The sequence below is a fragment of the Hippocampus bargibanti genome, linkage group LG01 (genome assembly GCF_051943395.1).
Source record: "Hippocampus bargibanti isolate YZ-2025 linkage group LG01, ASM5194339v1, whole genome shotgun sequence".
NCBI lineage: Eukaryota > Metazoa > Chordata > Actinopteri > Syngnathiformes > Syngnathidae > Hippocampus > Hippocampus bargibanti.
Genome location: NC_142734.1, coordinates 35528342 through 35550355, shown reverse-complemented (window position 1 = coordinate 35550355; position 22014 = coordinate 35528342). Strand labels below are relative to the sequence as shown.

At 40.4% G+C, this 22014-nt stretch overlaps 1 protein-coding gene across 1 annotated transcript; it reads right to left on the bottom strand.

The window, feature by feature from the left end:
- Positions 1 to 246: 246 nt before the first annotated feature.
- On the bottom strand, positions 247 to 21689 carry gnas (GNAS complex locus). Its single transcript, XM_089013715.1, has 12 exons — positions 20011 to 21689; positions 14912 to 14984; positions 10435 to 10489; positions 9523 to 9642; positions 8893 to 8990; positions 5867 to 5921; positions 5663 to 5736; positions 5014 to 5072; positions 4792 to 4912; positions 3316 to 3446; positions 3074 to 3141; positions 247 to 2644 (listed from the first exon to the last, which is right to left on the bottom strand). The coding sequence occupies exons 1-12, from the start codon at positions 20147 to 20149 to the stop codon at positions 2498 to 2500; spliced, it is 1140 nt and encodes a 379-aa protein (XP_088869841.1). The 5' UTR covers positions 20150 to 21689; the 3' UTR covers positions 247 to 2497.
- Between the last annotated feature and the right edge of the window lie 325 nt (positions 21690 to 22014).

The window sequence follows — 22014 nt, the reverse complement described above, 5'->3', positions numbered from 1 at the left end:
TTGTCCACTAGGAGCGGAGTTGTGCTGTTTCAATCAATGTAGAAGAAAACAGCTGGTTTTTTTCAATCGCAGTGTTTTTTTTTTTTACCAACCGCGGTTTCAACATCCTCATTAGCCAAAAATGTCAGTCTCATCACAGCGAAAAATATGACTGCAGCAATTCATCAAGTTCGACGAATTGCTGGCTGGTCTGAGGAAACAGCAGTCAACTCTCAACCAGAGCCACGAAGTCAGTGAAGCATAGCATGTATGGTATCATTTTAATGGTCCGGCCCACTTGACATCGACCGAGGTCATATGTGGCCCACCATGTCAAATGAGTTTGACACCGCTGCTCTAGAGGTTGAGGATTTTTGCGTGGTTTTGTCATTTACAATTTACGCTCTCCAATCAGACACTTCATATTAATAATAAAAATAATAATAATAATACATTTCATTTATAAGCGCTTTTCAAAATAAACAAAAGGAGTTCTGATGGGTCAAGTAGTGTGTTAAAACGCTACTTCTGACTTGGCTGTATCGTTATCAAAGTGGGTTGAAATTATCTTTAGTGTCTACATTCAGAAAGTCATTTGAACACTTTCATGGTCAACTTTTGAATAACGAATACATATCAGAAGGCTGCAAAAATGACAGTGAAGCTTGCAAGTAACGTGTTGTGTCATTGAATGAGCAAAGACAGATCCTGGAGTTGATTTCACACCCCCCCCGCAAAAATCTTTATTTCTCAAGAGCTCCGATTCAGAAGACTCATAAATGACCCATACATAAAATGAGAGATGACTCTGATGTGCAGGATAGGAAGAAGCACCCACCCGTGAACCCCCCTCCACAAATAAAGTGAAAAATATTTTTGGTTGTTTTCTGGGAGATATTTTGGTAGCAAAAGAATTATGACCTGTGTACAAACAAGGCGATGTTTTGCATCGGTTCATTTTCCCTTTTAAAACCTTCCAAAATGTATGCGAGAAAACAAAACAAATAAAAAAAAAGATTTAACTTATAAAGCGCACACCATTGAGTGCACAATTTGCAATATGATTCTAATAAAATACTTTAGTTTTTCATATACATTTCATATATTCATCCTTTTGGGGGGGTATGTATCCAAAAATAGAAATTTAAATCAGAATTGAAGAGACTTTAACCAACAAAAAAGCTACAAACATACTGTATGTTACTCAGAGAGAGAGAAAGGGAGAGAGAGAGACAGGGGGGGGGGGGTTAGACCAAGGAATGAAGATAAAGAGAAGTGGGGGATGGGTTGGCCAAGCTATACAGCGCAGAATGACACCAACTTTTAGCTCATTACACACGTACAGTCGTGATCAAGGCACAGGGATCTTCTAAAAGTTTCTTTCTCCATTAAGTTGTACAAAATAATACATTTTTAAAGTCTGTACAAGAATAATAGTTCAGCAGTGAAGGAAAATAAACAGACAGATGGGGAGGGGTTGGCAGAGGAGATAGTGTCCTGTTTGTTTTTTGCCATTTTCTTCCTCATCTTAATCTTGGGTGGTTGGGGGAGAAGAGAAGAATGAAGGGGTGAGAGAGAGAGAGATAGGGGGGAGAAAGCGAGCAAGCACGCAGGGCACAATGGCACACAAGTCTACACAGACCCCCAAAAGTAAGAAAAAAAAAAAAAAAAAAACGGCTCTGTTGGCAAAAAAAGACTTTTCTCTTTAACTTACTGTACTGGATGCTTTTTGCTAAGTCCCATAGAAGTCTTCATTCAACTCAAATTCCTAAAGTATGATCTCTGTCGTCAACCGGAGGGCTTCTTCACTCCGTTCCTTTGTCTCTTGTGTTCCTTTCAAATTCCGGCATGGGGTCGGAAGGCCCACCTGTTCCATTTGAGGACAAGCCATCAGAGATGGCGCCACCATCTTTGTTTTTTTTGTCGCCGCGGTAACTGGCCTCTGATGGGTTGAATCTCAAAGCAAAAAAAAAAAAAAAAAAAAAAAAAAAAAAAAAAAACATGAAGAGGACCTACTCGGGAGAACAGTTTGTGGATTTCTGTTGCGACTCACTAAATGCAGATCGGATCCATCCAAGTGTGTGTGTGTGTGTGTGTGTGACCAAATGTCACAATATGCATATGTGACAGGAAAGACTGCTGTGTGAGTGTGTCTTCATACTCAGACAGTTTGATCCAATATCTGAGCATGTATTTCTGTCAAGCATAAAGGAGATCCGTTCCCATCTTTGCGCAACGGTTCTCTCAATCCATCAAAGTGGCAACACTCCAAGTGAATTCCCATCCAGACTTGTGTGACAGCGGAGGAAAAATGGCCAAAATGAGGCTTGGTTCTAGACCACGCCCCCCTCAGACTCGTCCATCAAAATGTAATTAGCAGCAAGGGGAAGTTGGCATCATGTACTGCTGCTTCAAGTGTCTTTTTGGCATGTCTGTGGAAGAGTTCAAAAGACTCAGGGTGTTTCCCAAGTTTGTTCTTTTTGTTTTTTGCCTTCTCCTTTTTTAGTTTGCCGTCCAATCACAAGAGCTCGTACTGCCGCAGGTGCATCCTCTGGATGATGTCTCGGCAGTCGTTGAAGACACGGCGGATGTTTTCCGTGTCGACGGCGCAGGTGAAGTGGGGGTAGCAGTAGTGCCTCCCGTCGCCGCTGGCAGTGCTGATCCTCTGGAGAAGGAACAGTGGAACATCATCTCAGATCTCAAATTGATATGGGAGGACTCCTTTAATCGAGTGCAAACATTTACGCTTTCCTATTCAGAACTGTTTGAATCGTATTCATAACTGGATGAGTAACAAGAAAGCATCTTCTGCGAATTTGAAGTCATTGTTTTGATTCTCGAGCAAGGCAAGACGTCTTGGCGTGACGTCACGAACAAGGGGGCGGGACCTTCTCAAACTAGCCATTTCCGGTTTCATTTTGAAATAGTTTTTGGACATCTAAGTCATTTTATTAGTGTTTTGCATTTGACTAAAAATACCAACCTGCGTGTTTAGGGTATTTTAGATGCTATAAAACCTTTTTTCCTGGTGTCAGTTAGGAAACAAAAAAAATGGTCTCGGTTGTCCTTTAAGGAACTATCAAGAAAGACTCACCAAGAATTCATCTCTGATGAAGTACTTGGCCCTCGTGACACGGGGATCTTCTGCAGGCTCTGGTGTCGCTGCAAGAACAGAAGACCACAAAATGAACAAAGTTTGAAAATGCACCATTCATTGGGGGTGCGCCTTATAATCCTGTGTGCCTTATATACGGGAAAATACAGTATTCTGTATGCTACTATTTTATGCGATTGTGTTTGGTGAGTTTGGGTAAGATTTGTACAAGGACTTCTCACCATCGTCAGGTGTAGTGTAGCGAGCAAATTCCGGAAAATAGTCCTCAATTTTGGACTTTCCTGCCAGCACTTTCTCTGCAAGAAGGTCTTGTTTATTTAGGAACAAGATGACAGAAATGGTTCGCAGCCACCTGAAAAGAACAACATTACAGGTTAGACTCTCAGCCATCCAACACAGTTCTCAAAGCGCTTGAGAAAAACAGATTATTTATCAAATAACAGCAAACTACAAAAATGCTAACATTTTGTCAATACCGAACTGTTGTGTAACTTTAATGGCCGCCGGATGTAGAAAATATGTGATGGACATTTGACGCTGTTGTGCAGCATTTGTTGCTAGGGAACCCTCACGTATCATTATGTAATAGTTGAGTAGAAAAAGCAGGACACTTCACAAACCAGATGAGAAAGAGACTTTTAAAAATACACGCAACTATTTACTTTCAAAAAGCATTCATGATCCCTTTTTATATAAAATACGGCAACACGATTGGCCGCTTTATGCAATCTAGTCAGACTATTAATTTCTTTAACGAAATGACCATAAATATCATTAAATTGTGTATTATGTGTAGCGATTCAACCCAAAACGTTTGCCAGTGAGCCGATACTACAAAAGACACTGGAAAAGACCCCACCACAGGCTCGTGTTCAGCCGAAGAAGACACAAAACAAAATTACAGTCGAGAAGAAGGAGATCATTGAAAAACACGAACGAGCTGTGCTGTGTGATTTAGCGACCCAGTACGGATATGCTAAGTCCACCATTGCTACCATTCTCCGGAACAGGGAAGCCATCAAAGGTGCATGTGTTGCACGGCAAATTCACTCTGATATCATCATGCGGAAACCTGGAAGTTCGCCGTTTATTGATGATTTTAAAGAGAGGAACGGATCATTACTCGTCATGGTGAGACAGCTAGTTCTGACAGTAAAGATGCCGAAGACTACAAGGGATCATTCCTTGAAATGGTGAAAGAAGAATGCTACGTACCTCAGCAAGTATTTAATGCAGATGAGACCGGCCTTTTTTGGGAAAAAGATGCCTAACCGCACTTTCATGACACAGGAAGAGAAGTCTGAACTCCATTCCATCAAGCCATCAACGACCATCACAAAGGTAAATAAAACAACTTTATTATACAGCGCAAGTGTATTTCTTTCATTACAGTACAATAGCACATTTATTATACATAGAATAAGGTATATTGTTTGTAGTTTTAAGGCTTATTTAGTTGATAATTAGATTTTATGGAGACCTGGGAACGGATTATTCTCATTTTAATGGTTTCCTATGGGAAATTATTTTTTGGGATACACACTTTACACACTCTGTCTGGGAACCAATTAAGTTCGTAAGCCAAGGCCCCACTGTATTGTTTTTTTTTACCTCGAGGCCCTCATGCCTGACTTCGAACAATCAGGTTTAGAATTTAAATTTGTTGAGTTTGCGCAATTTCTCCCCGTAAAACCCACCTGTTGTTCCAGATGTTTTTGAAGAGGTTGAGAGCCTCCTGCAAACGATTGGTCTCATTGTCTTCTCTGATCACCATGTTGTAACTGCTACTGGCCACCACAAAGATTATGGCCGTCACGTCTGCCCAGGAGGAAGACACGAAAAACAGTCACAAACTCACCAATAGCAAATTAAGTGGCTAAAAATAAAAAAATAAATAAAAATAAATGATCGCACACTACCATTAAAGCACTGGATCCATTTTCGGCGCTCATCTCGTTGACCACCAACGTCAAACATGCTGTCAATCAGAGATATAGTAGGGTTCAGAGGTGAAATCCTAATACCACATACATGGCTCATATAGTGGTGAAATTACATGAATTGAATAAGATGTGCTAAAACTGTATTGGTAAATAAATCACTGAACTTTGACAAATGGTTGTTAAAATGTATGGCTTCTGCTATATCACATTTTACAAGCTACATGTAAGACAAACGATAGGGACTGTGGTCTATGGCGTAAACATTAGCTCTCTGGTCATGATCCCAAGATCACAAAGTTTCCTGGAAATGTGCGAGACGCCTCTGTCATTTAAAATATATGACTTGTTTTTATTATTCTTTTGTAACAGTTTACAAATGTGTTGTGTTAATATTTAATCAGAATGAGACACAAATGAAGCATTTCAAAAACATTTACTTTCAACCGCTAATCCCCATTTACTGTGTTAGTCGCTTCGGACCCTGTTCAACGTCAAATGATCACGTTTTTTTTGAAAATGTGCAGGATTACAATTGAATGCAACTTGCTCGATGATTGTTGTTCATGATCTAATTTCAGAGGTGACAAGTTGTTCACCTATTGTAGAATTTGTGATTTTCACTTACTGGAAATTAACTTTATCCACTTGGAATCTCGTCTCAAAGATCCCTGATGTCAGTACTCTGCATCGCAGTAAATCCTGTTACAAAAAAATAAAATAAAAAAACAATTGCTTACTTGTTCAAATCAATGATGAACTGTCAGTGAAAAATAAATATTTTGTAAAAGACAGCTAAAATGCAACATGGAAGTGGTGAGCAAAGACCCACCTGGTCTGTTGGAGTGTAGTCGCTCTGCTTCACTATGTCAATCTTGTCTAAAAAGCTGTGCAGAGGGACAATACACAGATTAAAATTAAATAGCTATCATTATTTATCGCAATGCACGGCAAATTCAATCAATGAAAATTTTAACGAAAAATGGCTCGAATGTATATTTCCGATTTCCAGTCAAAAGAATTAGGCAATTCACCCCAACGTGCTTGTACACCAATGTGAAAACACTTCAACGAGGCCACAGTTACGAGGGCCCTTCATAGCTGCTCGCAGCTCTCAGTATACGTGAGTATTTATCACAATGTTAAAGTACAACCAACACCTCCGGACAAGTTGTGTCCATACTTTGTAAAATCACTTCAAATGACAAATGAGCGGATTTTACAAAGATTCCACCGCATATAGCTGCTATATTTTACATTTTAAGAGTCGCGCTGAATAAGCTGAAAGTGTTGTTTTTGAGTTGGTGACGAGTCCTCACGTTACGTCACTGAAGGAACGTCCCTGACCGAGAAAGCGACACACCATGCATTTTGGGTACTTTTTTGGTCTGAAAACTTCATGTTGATGGCGAAATTAGAAGGAAAACACATAAACTATTTGATGTTCGCTGACACAAATTACAAGCAGACAAATCAACCCATTTCCAACAGAGCTCTGGCGCCATCTTCTGCATTTGCTGTGATGCTACACATCAGTAGCCATCACAAAATAACCCGGAAGAACATATTTAATCAATTGCAAACATTTATGCTTTCCTCTTCAGAACTATTTGAATCATATTCATAACTGGGTGCGTAACAAGAAAGCATCTTCTCCGAATCTGAAGCCATTGTTTTGATTCTAGAGCAAGGCAAGACGTCTTGGCGTGACACCACGAACAAGGGAGCGGGACCTTCTGAAAATGAAACCTCCTCAGATCATTTTGAAGTAGTTTTTGGAGAGTTATTTTTATTGGTGTTTTTCATTTGACAAAAAATATCATCCTGCGTGTTTTGGGTATTTTAGATGCTATAAAACGTTTTTCTGATGTCAGTTTGGAACCAAAAAAAATGGTGTCGGTTGTCCTTTAAACCATTTTTTTTCATGATATTCTTGTAAGAGTCAATGTTAATATGTTACTGAAAATATTTCCAAGAATAGTTTCAATCCCTTTTTCCCTCACTTTATCGGAACGATAAAAAAACTTTAAACTTCAAACATTTGAATGCGAGTTTTGGCAATGGCAGCGAAACATTTCGCTGGCAGTGAACTCCAAAGTATTGCTAAGCGGGGTTGAGTCTGAAGGCCCTTATTTGGAGTTTGTGTGCAATGGTGGTGGATGAAGTTGTTAAAAGACAATGTGGGGTGATGATGACATGGTGCAAAAGAGAGACAAGAGGCATAGTGGCGTCTGTCTGACATTACTGAGTACATTTCAAAAATAGCTCCCCGGCGCCGCAGCCTCCAGCACCGTTACCACGGAGACCCAACCACAGGTGCTATTAATAGTCTATCAGCTCCCAATCTGGTGAGGCTGGAGTGGCTCCAGGAAACACGGACTGACAGACAGACAGAGGAGGAAGAGGAAGAGGAGGATAAGCGCTGGCTTTTGTGCCGGACCTGACAGCAAAGAGGGAGGGAAGGATCAAGCGACTGGACTGCAACATTGCCAGCCCAAAAGGGAGGATCAGCGGAGTTGGCAAGGGAGAGACTCGTCAATGGTTATCAAACAAAATTAAATGTTGAAGCTCAAATTCCCATGCAGCTTACATTTTTAATATTGTGGCGAACTGCTGAAAAGCATTCAAGACTGCAAGGTTTCAACTCTTCAAAGATCAGCCCTCCATCTCACTCCTCTTTTTCAGCATCCTTTGGCCTACAGATGACTCAGCCTCGGCCATGTTTGCTCCAGGACTTTGATGTTACGTAAAGCCTGGGTTGCTCCGGAATATTCTAATGTTTGTCAGGTCTTAAAAATGTCCTATTTTGAGTTAGGGACCCGATCAGCTCACAGTGCCCTAGTAATGGATGGATGGATTTGCCTTTATTAGCTATCCTTACAAAGAGAAGTCCAAATGATCATGTTGCGAAGACCATGATGATGATGATGTTGAGAAAAGTGAACACACCCAGGCAGTGTTGAACATCAATAAATTAAGATGGCTTGGTCAACATTTGTACATTGTAACTCAAACTGGTCAAGACTTCATCATGATACATACCAGTTGCGAACTTTCGGACAACGATAGTGTATAACTGAAAGCGTTTGTTCGTTGCAATACTGACTCACAATAGCAACGAGGGAGAGACCGCCAATATTCAGTCGGTCACTAGATGTCATCAAAGAGTCAAATCCTATTTTTATGACAATGAGCAACACACGAAGGAAAAAAATAAAATAGCTGTCGAGGATCAATTTAGCTGCTACTTTTTGAATGTAATCCCTCGGATTTTAACCAAATCCTGCTTTCGTCTTATTTTTAGACACAACAGCCAACGCTGAATAACTGGTTCTGAGTTATGTGTGTTTGTATAAACTCGCTAAAATTGTTCATTACATCATAAGAGTTAGCTTTTATCAGAAACATCCATTGAGTTTATTGTTTTACTAACTCAATAGTCACCATCATTGAAAAAATGTCAACATAATTTAAACTCATTTTATAAAATTGCACTTAAAATTCAATGCCTTACAGCTAATGTGTTTAAAAACATGTACCGGTAGAGTTAAGGCATGTTGCCCCTACACAACATTATTCGGAACTGAAAAGTGTATGCAAAATTACACTGTGCTATTTTTTGAATTAAAAAAACTTTTAATACTGAAACTCTATTTTGTTGCCACGACAACATTTTATTAGCGGTCATTATAACGATCTCTATCGGGTCCCAAGCTATTCAGAAAACCTGATAACCACCCTGATCATTTGACTCTGATGTGTTGGAGGACAAAGACATCTAATGCAGACTTGATATGGGGTCTCATGGACCGGACTAAATAACTGGATGCAAAGTAATTTAAATGTTGCGTTACTCACTATTGTGCACAGTCGATGAGCTGGTATTCGTTGGATCGTTCAAAACACACCTTGACGCCCTCGTCCTGCCACAGTGTTTTTGCATGGTCGTAAAACTCCTGCCGAGGTAGAGCAATACAAAGCAGACATTAATTGAACAGGAGGAACTTTCATTGGAAAAACTGGCTGGTTTTAAAAGGCAAAAATGGGGATGACATTCATGCAATCGTTTTCAATACAGTACCTATAATTGTTTGGGTGTAAATACGTCTTTTTTGACAGTGATTATTTTATTCTCAATCTCAAAACATAACAGCAACAATGTTAGATCGAAGAAAATGAAAGTGCATGAGATACATTCAAACTGTAACGCAATTTAATGAATCTCTTCCAATTACTGAATTTAGTGAGGTTTACTTAATTCAAATTGGACCATTTGCTGCTCAACGGCTTGAGGAATCCACTGTTAAGGACGCTCAAAAATATGTGAAAATTGCCCAACAACAAAAATATAACCAAATATATCTTAGGTCTCAAAATCCATCCACGTGTCCATTAATCCATGATGTGTACCATTTATTCTCAGCAGTCATGAGGCAAGACTACTCGTAGTTATACGTCTGTGATCGACGAGTGCAGCGCAATACTCACAACTGGAAATTCAAAATCCTTCTGGTTGACCAGGTTGAGGATATATTTAATCCGGTGCTGGTTGTCTGGACAGGCCAACTGCACTGGTGGCATTAGAGTGCTCATTGCTGTCACTATTGTCTGTCGGAAAAAGACAAGTAGCGGACCAACGTGACATTTCAATGTGGAAAAGCAGGAGAACCATCGCAGTCAAATGAATACACTGCAATGCTGTAGCATCCATTGTTTAAAAAAAAAGATTCTCTGAATTTGAAGCCATTTTTTTGATTCTCGATTTGATTCTCTTGGCGTGACACCACGAACAAGGCAGTGGGACCTTCTGAAACTGGCCATCTCCGAGGTCATTTTGAAGTAGTTTTTTAGAGACCATTTTTATTGGTGTTCTGCATTTGACTAAAAATATCATCCTGTGTGTTTTGGGTATTTTAGATGCTATAAAACATTTTTCTGATGTCAGTTAGGAAACAAAAAAGTGGTGTCGGTTGTCCTTTAAGTCAAGAAATAAGCACGTGCAGTGACGTTCTTCACTGCAGCTGTCTGTTCATCAGATAATTGTTATATCACAGCCCTGCTTGGCCTGCATTTTTGAATAACTTCAGAGAATGTTTTGAAAAATAACGGGAAAAATGTAATGAAAACGCGACTGCCCAGAATCCAGCGAGGCCATTCCAAGATGAAACCAGGATAATGGAAAGTCGTTTTTTGTTAGTGATAGGTAAACGAAGCTGAGATTTTCATATGAACCAGTTGTGTGTGTGTGTGTGTTTTTTTTTACTCTTCGAGATGACAATCTCTGTTCAACATTGGCCTGAAATTACACTGATTTACCATATCATTACGTAAATTTGAAGCCAGATTTTCCTATCACTAGCTTTAGTGTTAATATCTGGCTTTCGCCTGATGAGCACTCACCTCAATGGCCTCTTTGATATTATTCTTGATATCCTGAATTTTCTGCTTCTTCTCTCTGAAACAGACACGTGATAGTTGTTAGTGCATGATGGTGTCCAACATAGGAAATGACAACAAACAGAACCCACCCAACATTTTCATGATTCATTTTTTTTTCCACGCTGAAATTCAATGATTAAAGGACAACCGACACCTCCGGACAAGTTTGTAAAATCACTTCAAATGACTTGGACTGAGCGCGTTTTACAAAGATTTCACTGCATATAGCTATATTTTACGTTTTAAAACTCGTGCCGAATATTCAGGAAGTCTTGTTTTCGTGTTGATGACGATGCCCTACGTGACGTCACGGAGGGAACGCCCGTGACCGAGAAAGCGACACACAATACATTTTGGGTACTTTTTTTCGTCTGAAAAGACAGTGTTTATCGCAAAATTAGAGCGAAAACTACATAAATACATACATACATACATAAGACATATTCACTGCCAGATGTGCAAAAAATGTGTCCACTCCAGTGCCAGGGTTTTTGTCATTTTCCATCAAATTGCAGACACACATCATCTTGAGTTTTAGGACTGCATAAACATTCAATGCAGCGTAGGAAACCTTAGACTCTCTTCTTTCATCAGAAAACAACAAGGTAATTCCCAAGTTATATGGGTCTGGAGTAATATGAGGTGCGAGTGGTGGCGGCTGTCTAAAAGGCCAATGCTGCCCCCTCGTGGGCGGGTGGGAATGGGGGGAATTGCCAGAGGTCTGACCAGCGCTTTATCGGCACGCCCCCCAGCAAGGAAAAACCAAAACCTGATCAAATTTCGGAACGGCGCTCCATGTCATATTTTCAATTCTCGAATACATTCGGGAACGGCAGTGAAAGTGTTAAAATGTATGTTAACTTTTCAACAGTTACATGCAAATATTCTAAATTGTAATTTTTTTGTCTTCTGTCAGGAAATGTGTATGGTGCATTTCACAAAGAAAAATGGCATGTTTAATTCATGGTCAATTAGATTCAAGTTTGTAAATCATTTATTTCTTTATTCAGTATTGACACTTCTCAGGTTATCTCATCGTTCGTGTTATTTTGAATGAAATACGAGTAGAATGAAATACGAGTAGTTGCGACTCTTAAGTTCAAGTAAAGTTGAACCACAGCAGTTAATCAGTATCATTTTCCATCAAAATTGTCTGGGATTGCTAGACATCACTATTTTACATGCACAGGACTGAACGTGCCCACTCTAATGTCTTCCAAAAACTTAGACTGTCTTAGGTGGAGTCTGTAACAGTGCATGCTGGTAATACACGGAGTGTGAGACAGTGTGAAAGCAAGGGCAGAGAGAAACAGAACCAAAGCAAAAGAGGCAGAACGAGAGAGGTTGGAAGACAGACAGACTGCGGGAGAAGATTAAATATGCTTCAGTTGCAAACAAGTGCAAATGATAAAAGTATACAACTTGAGTATACGACAATGGACCCGGTCCGCATTCCTCATTACCCTATTTTTGTGTGATTGCATCACGTCAGGTATGTTTGAGGTCCTCTCAGAAAAAAAAGGTGCTCCGGTTGGTTTAAAAAAAGGGAATCTGCATCTTAAATTCAATGTGACGGAAAGTAGAATCTCCTCGATTGTGTCATTTTAGATTTCATGATTTGTATGAGGTACTTTGTACTCAAATTTGAAACCCTTAAAAATGTTGAAAATGACAGATTTTTTTAGAGGTAGTTGCATTTGTTTTGTACATTTTCAGAGAGGTTAATACGGCTCAAATGTTTTACATTTTCCACAGTGGTGTCTTCCTGTGCACATTTCGGTTTCTTTTCATGGTCATCTGATTGTCTTTCTCTTAAAAACAGTTTTGAGTTGAACAAGGGGGCTATCTTTTAATCCACTTTTTGAAGTCTTGAAAGTGTTAATACTTGCTTAATTCTTTACATCCCGATAAACACCATTTGCTTCGGTGATTGCGTTAGTAGCGGTGGGGGGCGTTCAAGGTCTTTAATGATATTGGTCTTATTGATCCAAAAAGATTAGAATTTACATTTGTCACACGGCCATGTGCCTGCAAAGAGAATCGGGTGTGTCAGTGAGCAATTAAACAAAGAAACAAACGAGACAATTTAAAATTTAGAACCAAACGTGGACCAATAAATGGATTAAAAAGACACATTCGATGCTCGTTGAACTAATTCAGATGACAATAATTTGTAAATTGTAATATTTAACAAAAATATTCACTGCTGCGCAGGTGCATTGCAAGATGTCGGGGTTGATCATCCTTTATTGGTGAACAGGATTCCACAAGAACTGACTGCTATTTAACTATATTGATAATCCATTACACATTGTTTACACATTGTAAATTTCTCCATTGCGAGACTAATAAAGGCAAATCCAATCCAATCCAATCCAATTGTCGTGAATCTAGAGTTATAACCAGTCTACATTGAAATTTCTAACTAGTTGATTACTAAATAATCTGACATTCATACATTAAGTTTAAAAAAGGAGAAAAACAGCCTTTATTGTGGACTAGATATCTGTGTCAGCTCTAGTGTGCATCACATGTCTGTCTGGTGAGCACTGCAGTTCCAATTATATTTATCAAAGTACTTTATGTGATGTATCTAAGCGTTGACCCCACGCCTAGTTGTTAGTAACGCACTTACAGCCACTACTATAACGCCGACATAATCAACACATCTTCCAAATGTCCCAGTTGATTGTGGGTAAACGGGGGAAAAAAAACGAAAGGAAGCAAAGAACACTGTCGACAGTTTGGTTTGTAACTCAATACCTAATCTGATTTTAGGACTTGAACGATCAATTTGAAGAAAATAAAAATCAATTCACCCAGCAACTTATTCATTGTGAAAAAAAACTATTACCACCCTATCCAAAACAGAAACCAACATTAAAAAAAAAAATCATAAACTTTATTTCACTGAAGATTAGCTGTGTGAAACCATGAACCCGAGCAGCTAATCCGAGCAACATCACATATCTGCCCGGAAGTGCTGATTCCCCATGCGTTTGTGTGCGCGGTAAATAAAGGCAGTCACACAATCTCACGTATTCATGCTCAGTGTGCACACAGCTCACAGTGTTAAGGAGTCATGCGCGAGGTCATACGCTCATCTGCCTCAGGTGCTGATTGAAAACTACACATTTGCAAATGACTTTGCCTTGGTTGAAGCCACCAGAGCTAATTCAGAAGCTTCTATTGTGCAACGTACTCAATGGTGCTGTAACAAGGAGACCAAAAGGCAGCACTGCAAGTTATCGCCACGGAATGATGCTGGACGAGAGGACATTAATGTATATCAAATTGACAGTGCAGAAAATGCATATGAAATGACTAGGATTCTGCTCCTGGTTTGATCTATGATGTGTCCGTAAATGGGCAAAAATGTTGCCCAGAGATGTCCAAAGAAACACCAAAGATAATCAGTTTGCTTTTGGAAAGGACTACAGAAACCTCAGAATATGTTTTAGGCGAGAGGCATTAATCAATATCAAATTGAAGATATCTAAATGATTAATAATTTTGAAATCACCCTTTTATGATATCATCAATTAGCTATTGATTCATCATTGCATTTACTTCAAACATGCGAATGTTATTCTTCCAAATACGTCAGTGGTTGGTCCCAGATTGACCCTCTTTCAGATATCTCACCACATATACAGATACTTTTACACTTTGTATCTTTTTAATATTGTCTGACCAAAAAGATTTGCAATACCATAATGGCAATCAATAACAACATTAATACTACATAATGTAAACATTTTGCCAAATATACAGGTGATCTGCAGACAAGCCTTTTTTTCTTAATTGCATGCTAATATTTTTTTAATCTCAATTCAACAAATTTTAAAATCGCAGATAGTCATGGATTGCGTGAAAGTGATGACACGCTTCCACCAGCAGCGCATGCAATTGGTCAAAAACAGGAAAACCCGCAATTTAACTCCCACATTTTGGGTTCTGAGTTAAAGAACGCAGTCTAAGTAAATCATGCGCAACTCGCCCACCAGCGGCGTGCGCAATCTGAAACACACAACTTACTGTCCACTATTTTGGGATCTGAGTAAAATCGGGCCTCTGTGAGCTGACTTTCAAAATAAAACACCCGGTGCTAACATCAGACACTGCGCCTACTTTTCCACCACCAACTTGGGGTGGCATGTGATACCTTGCTGTTCTTAGCGATATTTAACCAAATTGGAAGGTAATATTATTCTTGTATTAGTTTAAAATGGCATCCACCTTTTAGGCTCACACAGTTTGTGTTGGACAAACTGGGAATAGGCTCTTGTGGACAGCATTAAAAAATACAAGTAGAAAAGTCATAAGAAGCAAGCATGACAGTAGTTATGTCAGCAGGACACGACGTATCAAGGCTGAGACGATTTAACCAATAGGATGATGGTCAGCGTTTGCCCCACCACACCAGTATTGTACTCACTCCGCATTGAAGCCGTTGACATGGAGGATCCGCATTTGTTTCACAATTGTGCTCTTTCCTGATTCACCAGCTCCTGGAAGACAGAGAAATAAATGTTGATGTTATAGTTAGAACGACTGCACCCCATAAACAATGCATTTGACTGTGGTGTAATAACACCCACAAAGACATAATTATAATCAACCATGGCTTCATTTGTCCCCAAAAAAGTATTTTTACTACAGATTTCAAAAACATCTTTATTCCTTTCCAAACACATCCGGTTTTTGAGATATTTTCCATTCATCCGCTTTTTGTGCACGGGTGTCGTGGGCGTGCTGGCGCCGATCCCAGCTGTGTTCGGGCAGTAGGCAATGGACACGCTGAACTGGTTGCAGGCCAATCCAAGAGCAAACATAGAAGAACAACCATATGTGCTCACAATCGCACCTCGGGACAATTTAGAGTGTTCCGTTAACTTGACATGTATGTTTTTGGAACGTGAGCGGCGACTGGAGTACTCGAAGAAAACCCACGCAGACATGAGGAGAACGTGCAAACCCCCACACAACAAGGCTGAGGCTGCATTTGAACCTAGAACCTCTTTACTGTGAAGCGGATGTGTTCACCAGTCATCATGCCAAAATATTTTCATTTGATGTGACCAATAAAAGATTGTGCGATATGGATTTCACCACAGATTGCAATTGCACCTGTTGCTGACCCTAAATTTTAGTTGTGGACAATACATTAGCGGGTTAATTAGTATTATGTTTATTATTTTGTCAATGCATTTCATGATCTTCACGAATTACAATTGGATATTTCAAGGTATTTTGTCCATATTCAAAATTTTGAATGATCGTCATGGACCTGGATCGGAAAGGTGTCATCCTCTGTGCCGCCCCTCAATCCCATATGGTACTGATTAAAATTCAACACATTCATTCTTTATTTGATCATTGATTGTGCTAAGTTTCGCTTAGAAAAAAAATATTTCAAGGCTGAGTAAATGTCGCCAAACAATTTCTAGATAATGGAACAACTACATGGGCACATCCAAGGGAAAGTCTGATTGATAATCAATTAAATTCGCTCCACACGTCCCGTTGTCTTACTCACTTTTAGGGTTTCTAATGGCAGAATGACAAGGTGGATTCAGACAAACTAGGTGACAGCGACTAGTTATCAAAATTTGGTGGCCAACTGGCCATGTAGTCATCGCTTTTAGCATGCAGCAGATTTCCCGGGATTCTATAGGACTTCTTTGTCCAGCCAAGATAATTTTCTATTATTTGTTTTGCCTCAAAGTGTTGCCACCTTTCTTACCGGCATGACCGGTTCTATTTAATAATTTTATCTTTAAGAACAATAAGACAATCACATTACTTTGCAGCAGCAGTTTGCAATCTGCCTTTTTCCATTCATAAGATGAATTTGTGGTGGCCAGGCATATGATGACAACATGGAACTGTTGGGCATTTTAGTGGCTCAGCAAGATGCCGCTCATTCCAACTTAAGTCATAACATCATGCTCTGAAATATGACTGATGACCTCATGTCATAATATCAGCCCTCCCATATCTTAGTGGCCCTATCCTGGGCTGGACAAAAAAAGAAACCAGAAGGACAATTGTGAATGAACTCTGCTTTGTTCAACATGAACCATGTTGGCAGTACTGCATCGATATACTAATGAGGCTTGACAAATACACTCCCAGTCTATTACACAATTCTGCCTATACAAGTCATAGAGGCTCTGTATGGATGCAGCGCAATTAGTTATAGCTGCTTCTGTCGCTCTTTAGACAACAAAATTAGACAAACCAGTAGATTCTCTCCGGGTGGCTGCCAAGTACTATACTCCATCTCTAAAACACTTCTTTCACAGTAAGTCTATGCAACCTGTTGATTTTTTTTACCTGTGAATTTAATTCATGCTGGTCCAGTAGTTGGCAATCTGTGAAGAAACAGTTTGCACAAACTTCTTGACCTCCGAGACAAAAAGGTGAAATGGAGATAATTGTCTTGGGAAATAATACAGTGGCAAATTCAAGAAAACGTCATGTTTTCTCAGGGTGCTAACAACCGCCATGGCTTTAAATTTGATATGGTTAATAGATGATTTTTTTTGCCAACAAAATTGAATCGGTTAATAGATTTAGACAGCCTCGTCACATCTGACCAGCAAAATGACTGAACATGTCACTGGACCAATGAAACTGCCTAAGTGGTCTAATTTCCTGTTAGCCATTGAGACAATTTAATGCGAGGCTTGGATGACTAAATCTTTTCGCAGAACTGGACGCATCAGAAGTGTCAAGTGTTAAGTCACGAGACGCACAGTGATGACGTATGGAACTGTGACTGCAAGGGGTGTTCATCGAGAATTCATCTATCCAAACTGGGCCAGTAGATTTGCTTCAAAAAGAGTACGAGTTCCTGAGTGCTTTTGTGCATCCAAGACTGTTTACGGTGGTCAGATTTGTGCCTTGCCATTTGTAACTATTTTTCTCTTTAGACAAAAACACTGAGCAACTTGTACTGAGTTGGAGCGAACCCGATGACCCCGTTTATGCAACACAACTCTTTATCCCTGTAACACCCATCGCGACTCCATCTTGGCCTGACTGTGCAATCATTAGATTGGTTTTTAACACTTATAGGCGCAAGTGTTATATTGGTGAAGTTTAGCAGGGGATCATGACAGCATGGAGCAGTGTCAAACTATCTACCGATACCAAAAGGCTTCAAAACACTGATTGCTGCATGATGAAGAGAACTGCATAACAAAGGGTGACATTTTTGGGGAAGCCTACAGGATAGGAGTAGAGGTCTTGTTTGCAATTTAAAACGTACAAACGTTTTTAACACACATTTTTAAGTAGATGTATAGTGGGGTTTAATAATTTATGTTGATCCAGATGACTATTTTGTGTAACAACATGACAAAACCAAAAATGGCGCATTTCACTTTTTTTTTTCCAGTACAAGTATAGCGTGTTTTGCAATGGGATTTATCGCTTACTAGTGTTTAAGGTAATAAAAAAGGGTTTTAAAATCCATCAGTGTTACCTCTTTCTTCAAAAACATTTTATAACATGGAGACCTGAGCATTATGAAACTTGGATGAAGACAACAATTTTAGCTGCGCACCAAATCTAAAACTGGAAATTGTTTCCAAAGTCATTCAACGCAAAGAACATTTTGGCTGGTTTTGAAGAATCCGTGTATTCAATTCCAGGTCCGTCTTTATTGATTTTACAATTATTTTCAAGTGGTAAAAAAGGGTCTAAAACACGGGTTGGAAACCTAGGGTTCGCGAGCCATATATGGCTCTTTTGATGATTGTGTATGGCTCGCCGATAGAGCTAATACATATTCATGCTTTTTCGCTGTTCATTTCCTGCCGGGGCTGCAGTTGGTGGAAAGCGCAATTTTGATTGGATGACACTAACCTAGGTTGGCGGAAAGCACAATTTTGATTGGATGATACTGCGCCTAAGGACCGGGCAAGTTGACTTTAATTCCGATCGTGTGGTTACTAACATAGAAAAAAAGTTTTTTTCGATTCATAAACTGGATTTTCTTGTTAAAACTATGTCCTTGATTTTTAATGACATTTTAATTGTATTATTGGACAAATTCTACAGATCTATAGCTGCCATATAGCTGCATACACGTTGCTGCGCCCAAACTTGACAAGAAAAAAATAAAGATCGGTTGTACAACCATCTCGAGACTCTTTCTCAACTCTGAAAAACAACGTTTACTATAAATATTGAAGCTTAGGAGAGAAGAAATCTACGGCGTACACACACGGCAGGCTGAGTCCCTTTCACTGAAATGAGAGCAACAGCTCGACACCTAGCCCACCTCTTCTCGAGTGGTGACATCAAGCGGCCTCCGTAGAGTGATGGACATTTTAACTCTTAGACCTTCATTGCTGGGTGTATTAATCATCTGGTTTTAAGAGACATTGGATTGTTTAACTTGAATACTTGACAATACTGCAGACAGCATTTAAATAGAACTTTGAGATTTCCAATCAATTGCTCGTTTCTTTATGCCAGTGGACCATTTTAGTGTGTAGAGATCATTACAGTTTATAATGACCACTCTGGCATCTTCACACATTTTTGCCACTGCATACAAAGTTTCCTGATTGCGTCAACTTCATAGCACATCAAACTAGTTTGTAAAATTTATTAGATGACCTAACATTAACCGATTTGGGCTAAACTGAGAAAACAAATATGAATAGGTCTCCTAATCTTTTCTGCTCCAAGTCTTGACTAAATTATCATCCAGATCTCAACTTCCAAAATAGCAACCAAGCAAAATACCGATCATGTGATTAAGGGCCGATACAGATGAGATCAAAACTAACAGACTGGACATTGGTAAAACGCTTTACGGTGATGTCACGGAGTCGCTGTCTCATCTTTGTCTTTCTTTTTGAAATCTGGCCTTTAATCATACAGAAACTCTTGAAACAACCCAGCAGTTCAGGACATTGTGTTCATTTTCTACTTTGTGAAAGTTCAAACCCTTTTGATATAAATATGACTGCTATTATGTGCAATCAAAACAAATGGAAGGGAAATATGTATTTTTGACAGCCAAGTGCATTTACATTTTCATGTGGATCCTGCCCTTCTGCTTTGTTCACGTCGCTACAACTTCCTACATGATTATGGGTGTGCCTTTTGTGCTGAATGCACCCTTCATGGCCATTAAATATTCTGAGGTTTTTAATAGAATTAGACCGAACACTTTGAGGTGATAGGCCTGCAAATTAACAGGGCAAGAGGAGGAGTTAATGGAGGGTAGATCTTCAAGAAACTTTTGTATTGTGGAGACCCAGCTCATCTCGCAGCACACACAAACCACATGTTGAGTCAATTCACTTGTTCATTTCCGCTTCTTATTACAGAATTGTGTTAATCATAGTCAAATCTAAAAGTGCCTCGTGAGATAAGTGTTAGTAAACACCGCAGTTGCTTCCATTATGGAAATTATTAGAACTGATTGACTAGTCGACAATCATGCTCTGAATAAGTTTGGTAGGTTCCTTTTTGAACGTTTTTGCTTTGCTACTAAGAAATAAAGCCACTTACCTAAAAGCAATAGCCTGTGTGTTGCTCGGTAGATTTGTTTGTCTTTTTGGAGCTGCTTCTCTATCTTTTTGTTTGCTTCTCTCTGGGCCTTCTCCTCATTTCTCTGGTCTTCCGTCTTACTGTTGCCCAAACAACCCATCTTCCCGCAGCGAAAGGCAAAACAAAAAGGGGAGTCCAAGGAGAAGGAAGAAATGAGGAAGGTGATCCGGGTACACGCGAGTGAGGCTAAATGGAGAAATATCTCTAACGTGGACGATTCGAGAGCCCACGTTGTACCCAAGTGCTATACTGGAGAGCCACAAATACGCAGAAATGTCCTTCAAAGGCCGGGCAAAAAATATCCCAACGACAAAACGCGAGTGGGTTGTAACCCCTCTGCACACGTGCAGAAGATTTGTAATTTATGGCAGTGACGGAGTTTCGTTGTCCGAAAAATTGGACAGCAATAGATATTGCTAACGTCACTGACAAGGCCGGGTTTCTCTTCTTTCGTGGCGTTTTCCTTCCCTTCAGTTGCACGTTACTTTTGACTCGTTAACGGACAGCGATAACTTTGAGGAGGGGGGGGGGGGCGCAAATCGACAGCAACAACGAAATAGGCGGCTGGCCTCGGAGAAAAGCAGTAATGGGCAATAATGCAGAGCCCTGTGCGCATCAGTCCAAGCCCGGGACTTGCGTCTCACAGCTGCCCGTGAGAGGTAGCGCAAATCGGCCTGAGCGTCGTGCTCACCCGCATGGTGACGAGGCTCGGTCCCAAGCCTCCTTTCAAAACACGCATTTTTACAGGTCCAAATGGTTCTGTTCGATGGGGTTCTTGTTATTAACGAGTCCACCAGTCAAAAAGAAACGGGACTCCGACAAACCGCAGCTTCATATGTTATATTTTCATTGCTTCCGGACCACTTCAGCTAGCCAAGCCAGAGAGCGACAGCCTTCTGGTCCGGTTCCGAACAGATCCCCGATTTCTCCCACTGCTCCGGGTTGTTAGGTTTTCTCCTCCAAAAGAGGGAGCCCTACTACATGGGTCTCGAGCGTTTACCCCTGGCTTGGTATTATCAGATCCTCGTATGACAAATGATCCCGCACTGTGACACCTTTCTTCTGGCCGGTTAGGATCCAAATCCAGCACGTGAAAAATCCCGAGTCGCAGTTAAACCAGAAAATGGAGGCGTTAAGTGTGAATGTGTGTGGAGGTGGAGGGGGCAGCCTCAAAATGTCTCCAGGTTTGTTGTTAGGGTGAAAAGCAGCTGGCTGTCAGAATGGACTTAGGGGAGCCTACATGAGGCCTGTAGGTGTACGCACACGGACGCTCGTACACATACATGCATATAACTCCCCCATGGTTGTGGTTTCGATCGGAAAAAAAGCTACAGCTCAGCACACCGCATGTGCGTTCACATTCACCGGGAGAAAAAAAGGACACAAGCTAGCTAGTCGTAGCCGCACATTCGTGCCGCTTAGGCCGCCCTCCTCCTCTTCCGTCGCCGCTCCGCTGCCGGTCGAGGCTAGTGGATGTCGAAAAGCAAGGGAAGCCGCGACTTTTCTTGGAGCTGATTCTTTTTTCCTTCGATTCCTCCCACTTTTCTGTTGCTCTCTCTTCCCTAAGAACAGGAGTCTACATTGAGGTAGGGCAAGGCAAGATTCTGGGAGAGATGGGGTGGGGCCACGCCGCGCTCATTGAACCCTGGGAGAGAGAGAGAGAGAGAGGCGGTGACGCGAGAGTGAGGCCGCTGGTTGCACGGTCACGTGACATAATGTCAGTGGCCTGGCCATGACGTCACACATACTTCCGGGTGGCAAAAACTTGCAATCTTAAAGGACAACCGACGTCTCCGGACAAGTTGTGTCCATGTTTTGTAAAATGGCTTCAAATGACTTCTACTGAGCGTATTTTACAAGGATTCCGCCGCATATAGCTATATTTTACGTTTTAAGACTCGCACTGAATATTCAGGAAGTCTTGTTTTTGAGTTGGTGACGAGTCCGTACGAGACGCCACTAAAG

What these genes read in the sequence shown, in the direction of transcription:
- gnas (XM_089013715.1), bottom strand. Translation starts at nt 20,149, where the DNA reads ATGGGTTGTTTGGGCAACAGTAAGACGGAAGACCAGAGAAATGAGGAG. An exon ending in ATATCAAAGAGGCCATTGAG is followed by an intron (nt 9,643 to 10,434) that starts GTGAGTGCTCAT and finishes TTTTTCCGACAG; the next exon opens with ACAATAGTGACAGCAATGAG. An exon ending in ATGGATCCAGTGCTTTAATG is followed by an intron (nt 4,913 to 5,013) that starts GTAGTGTGCGAT and finishes CCTCCTGGGCAG; the next exon opens with ACGTGACGGCCATAATCTTT.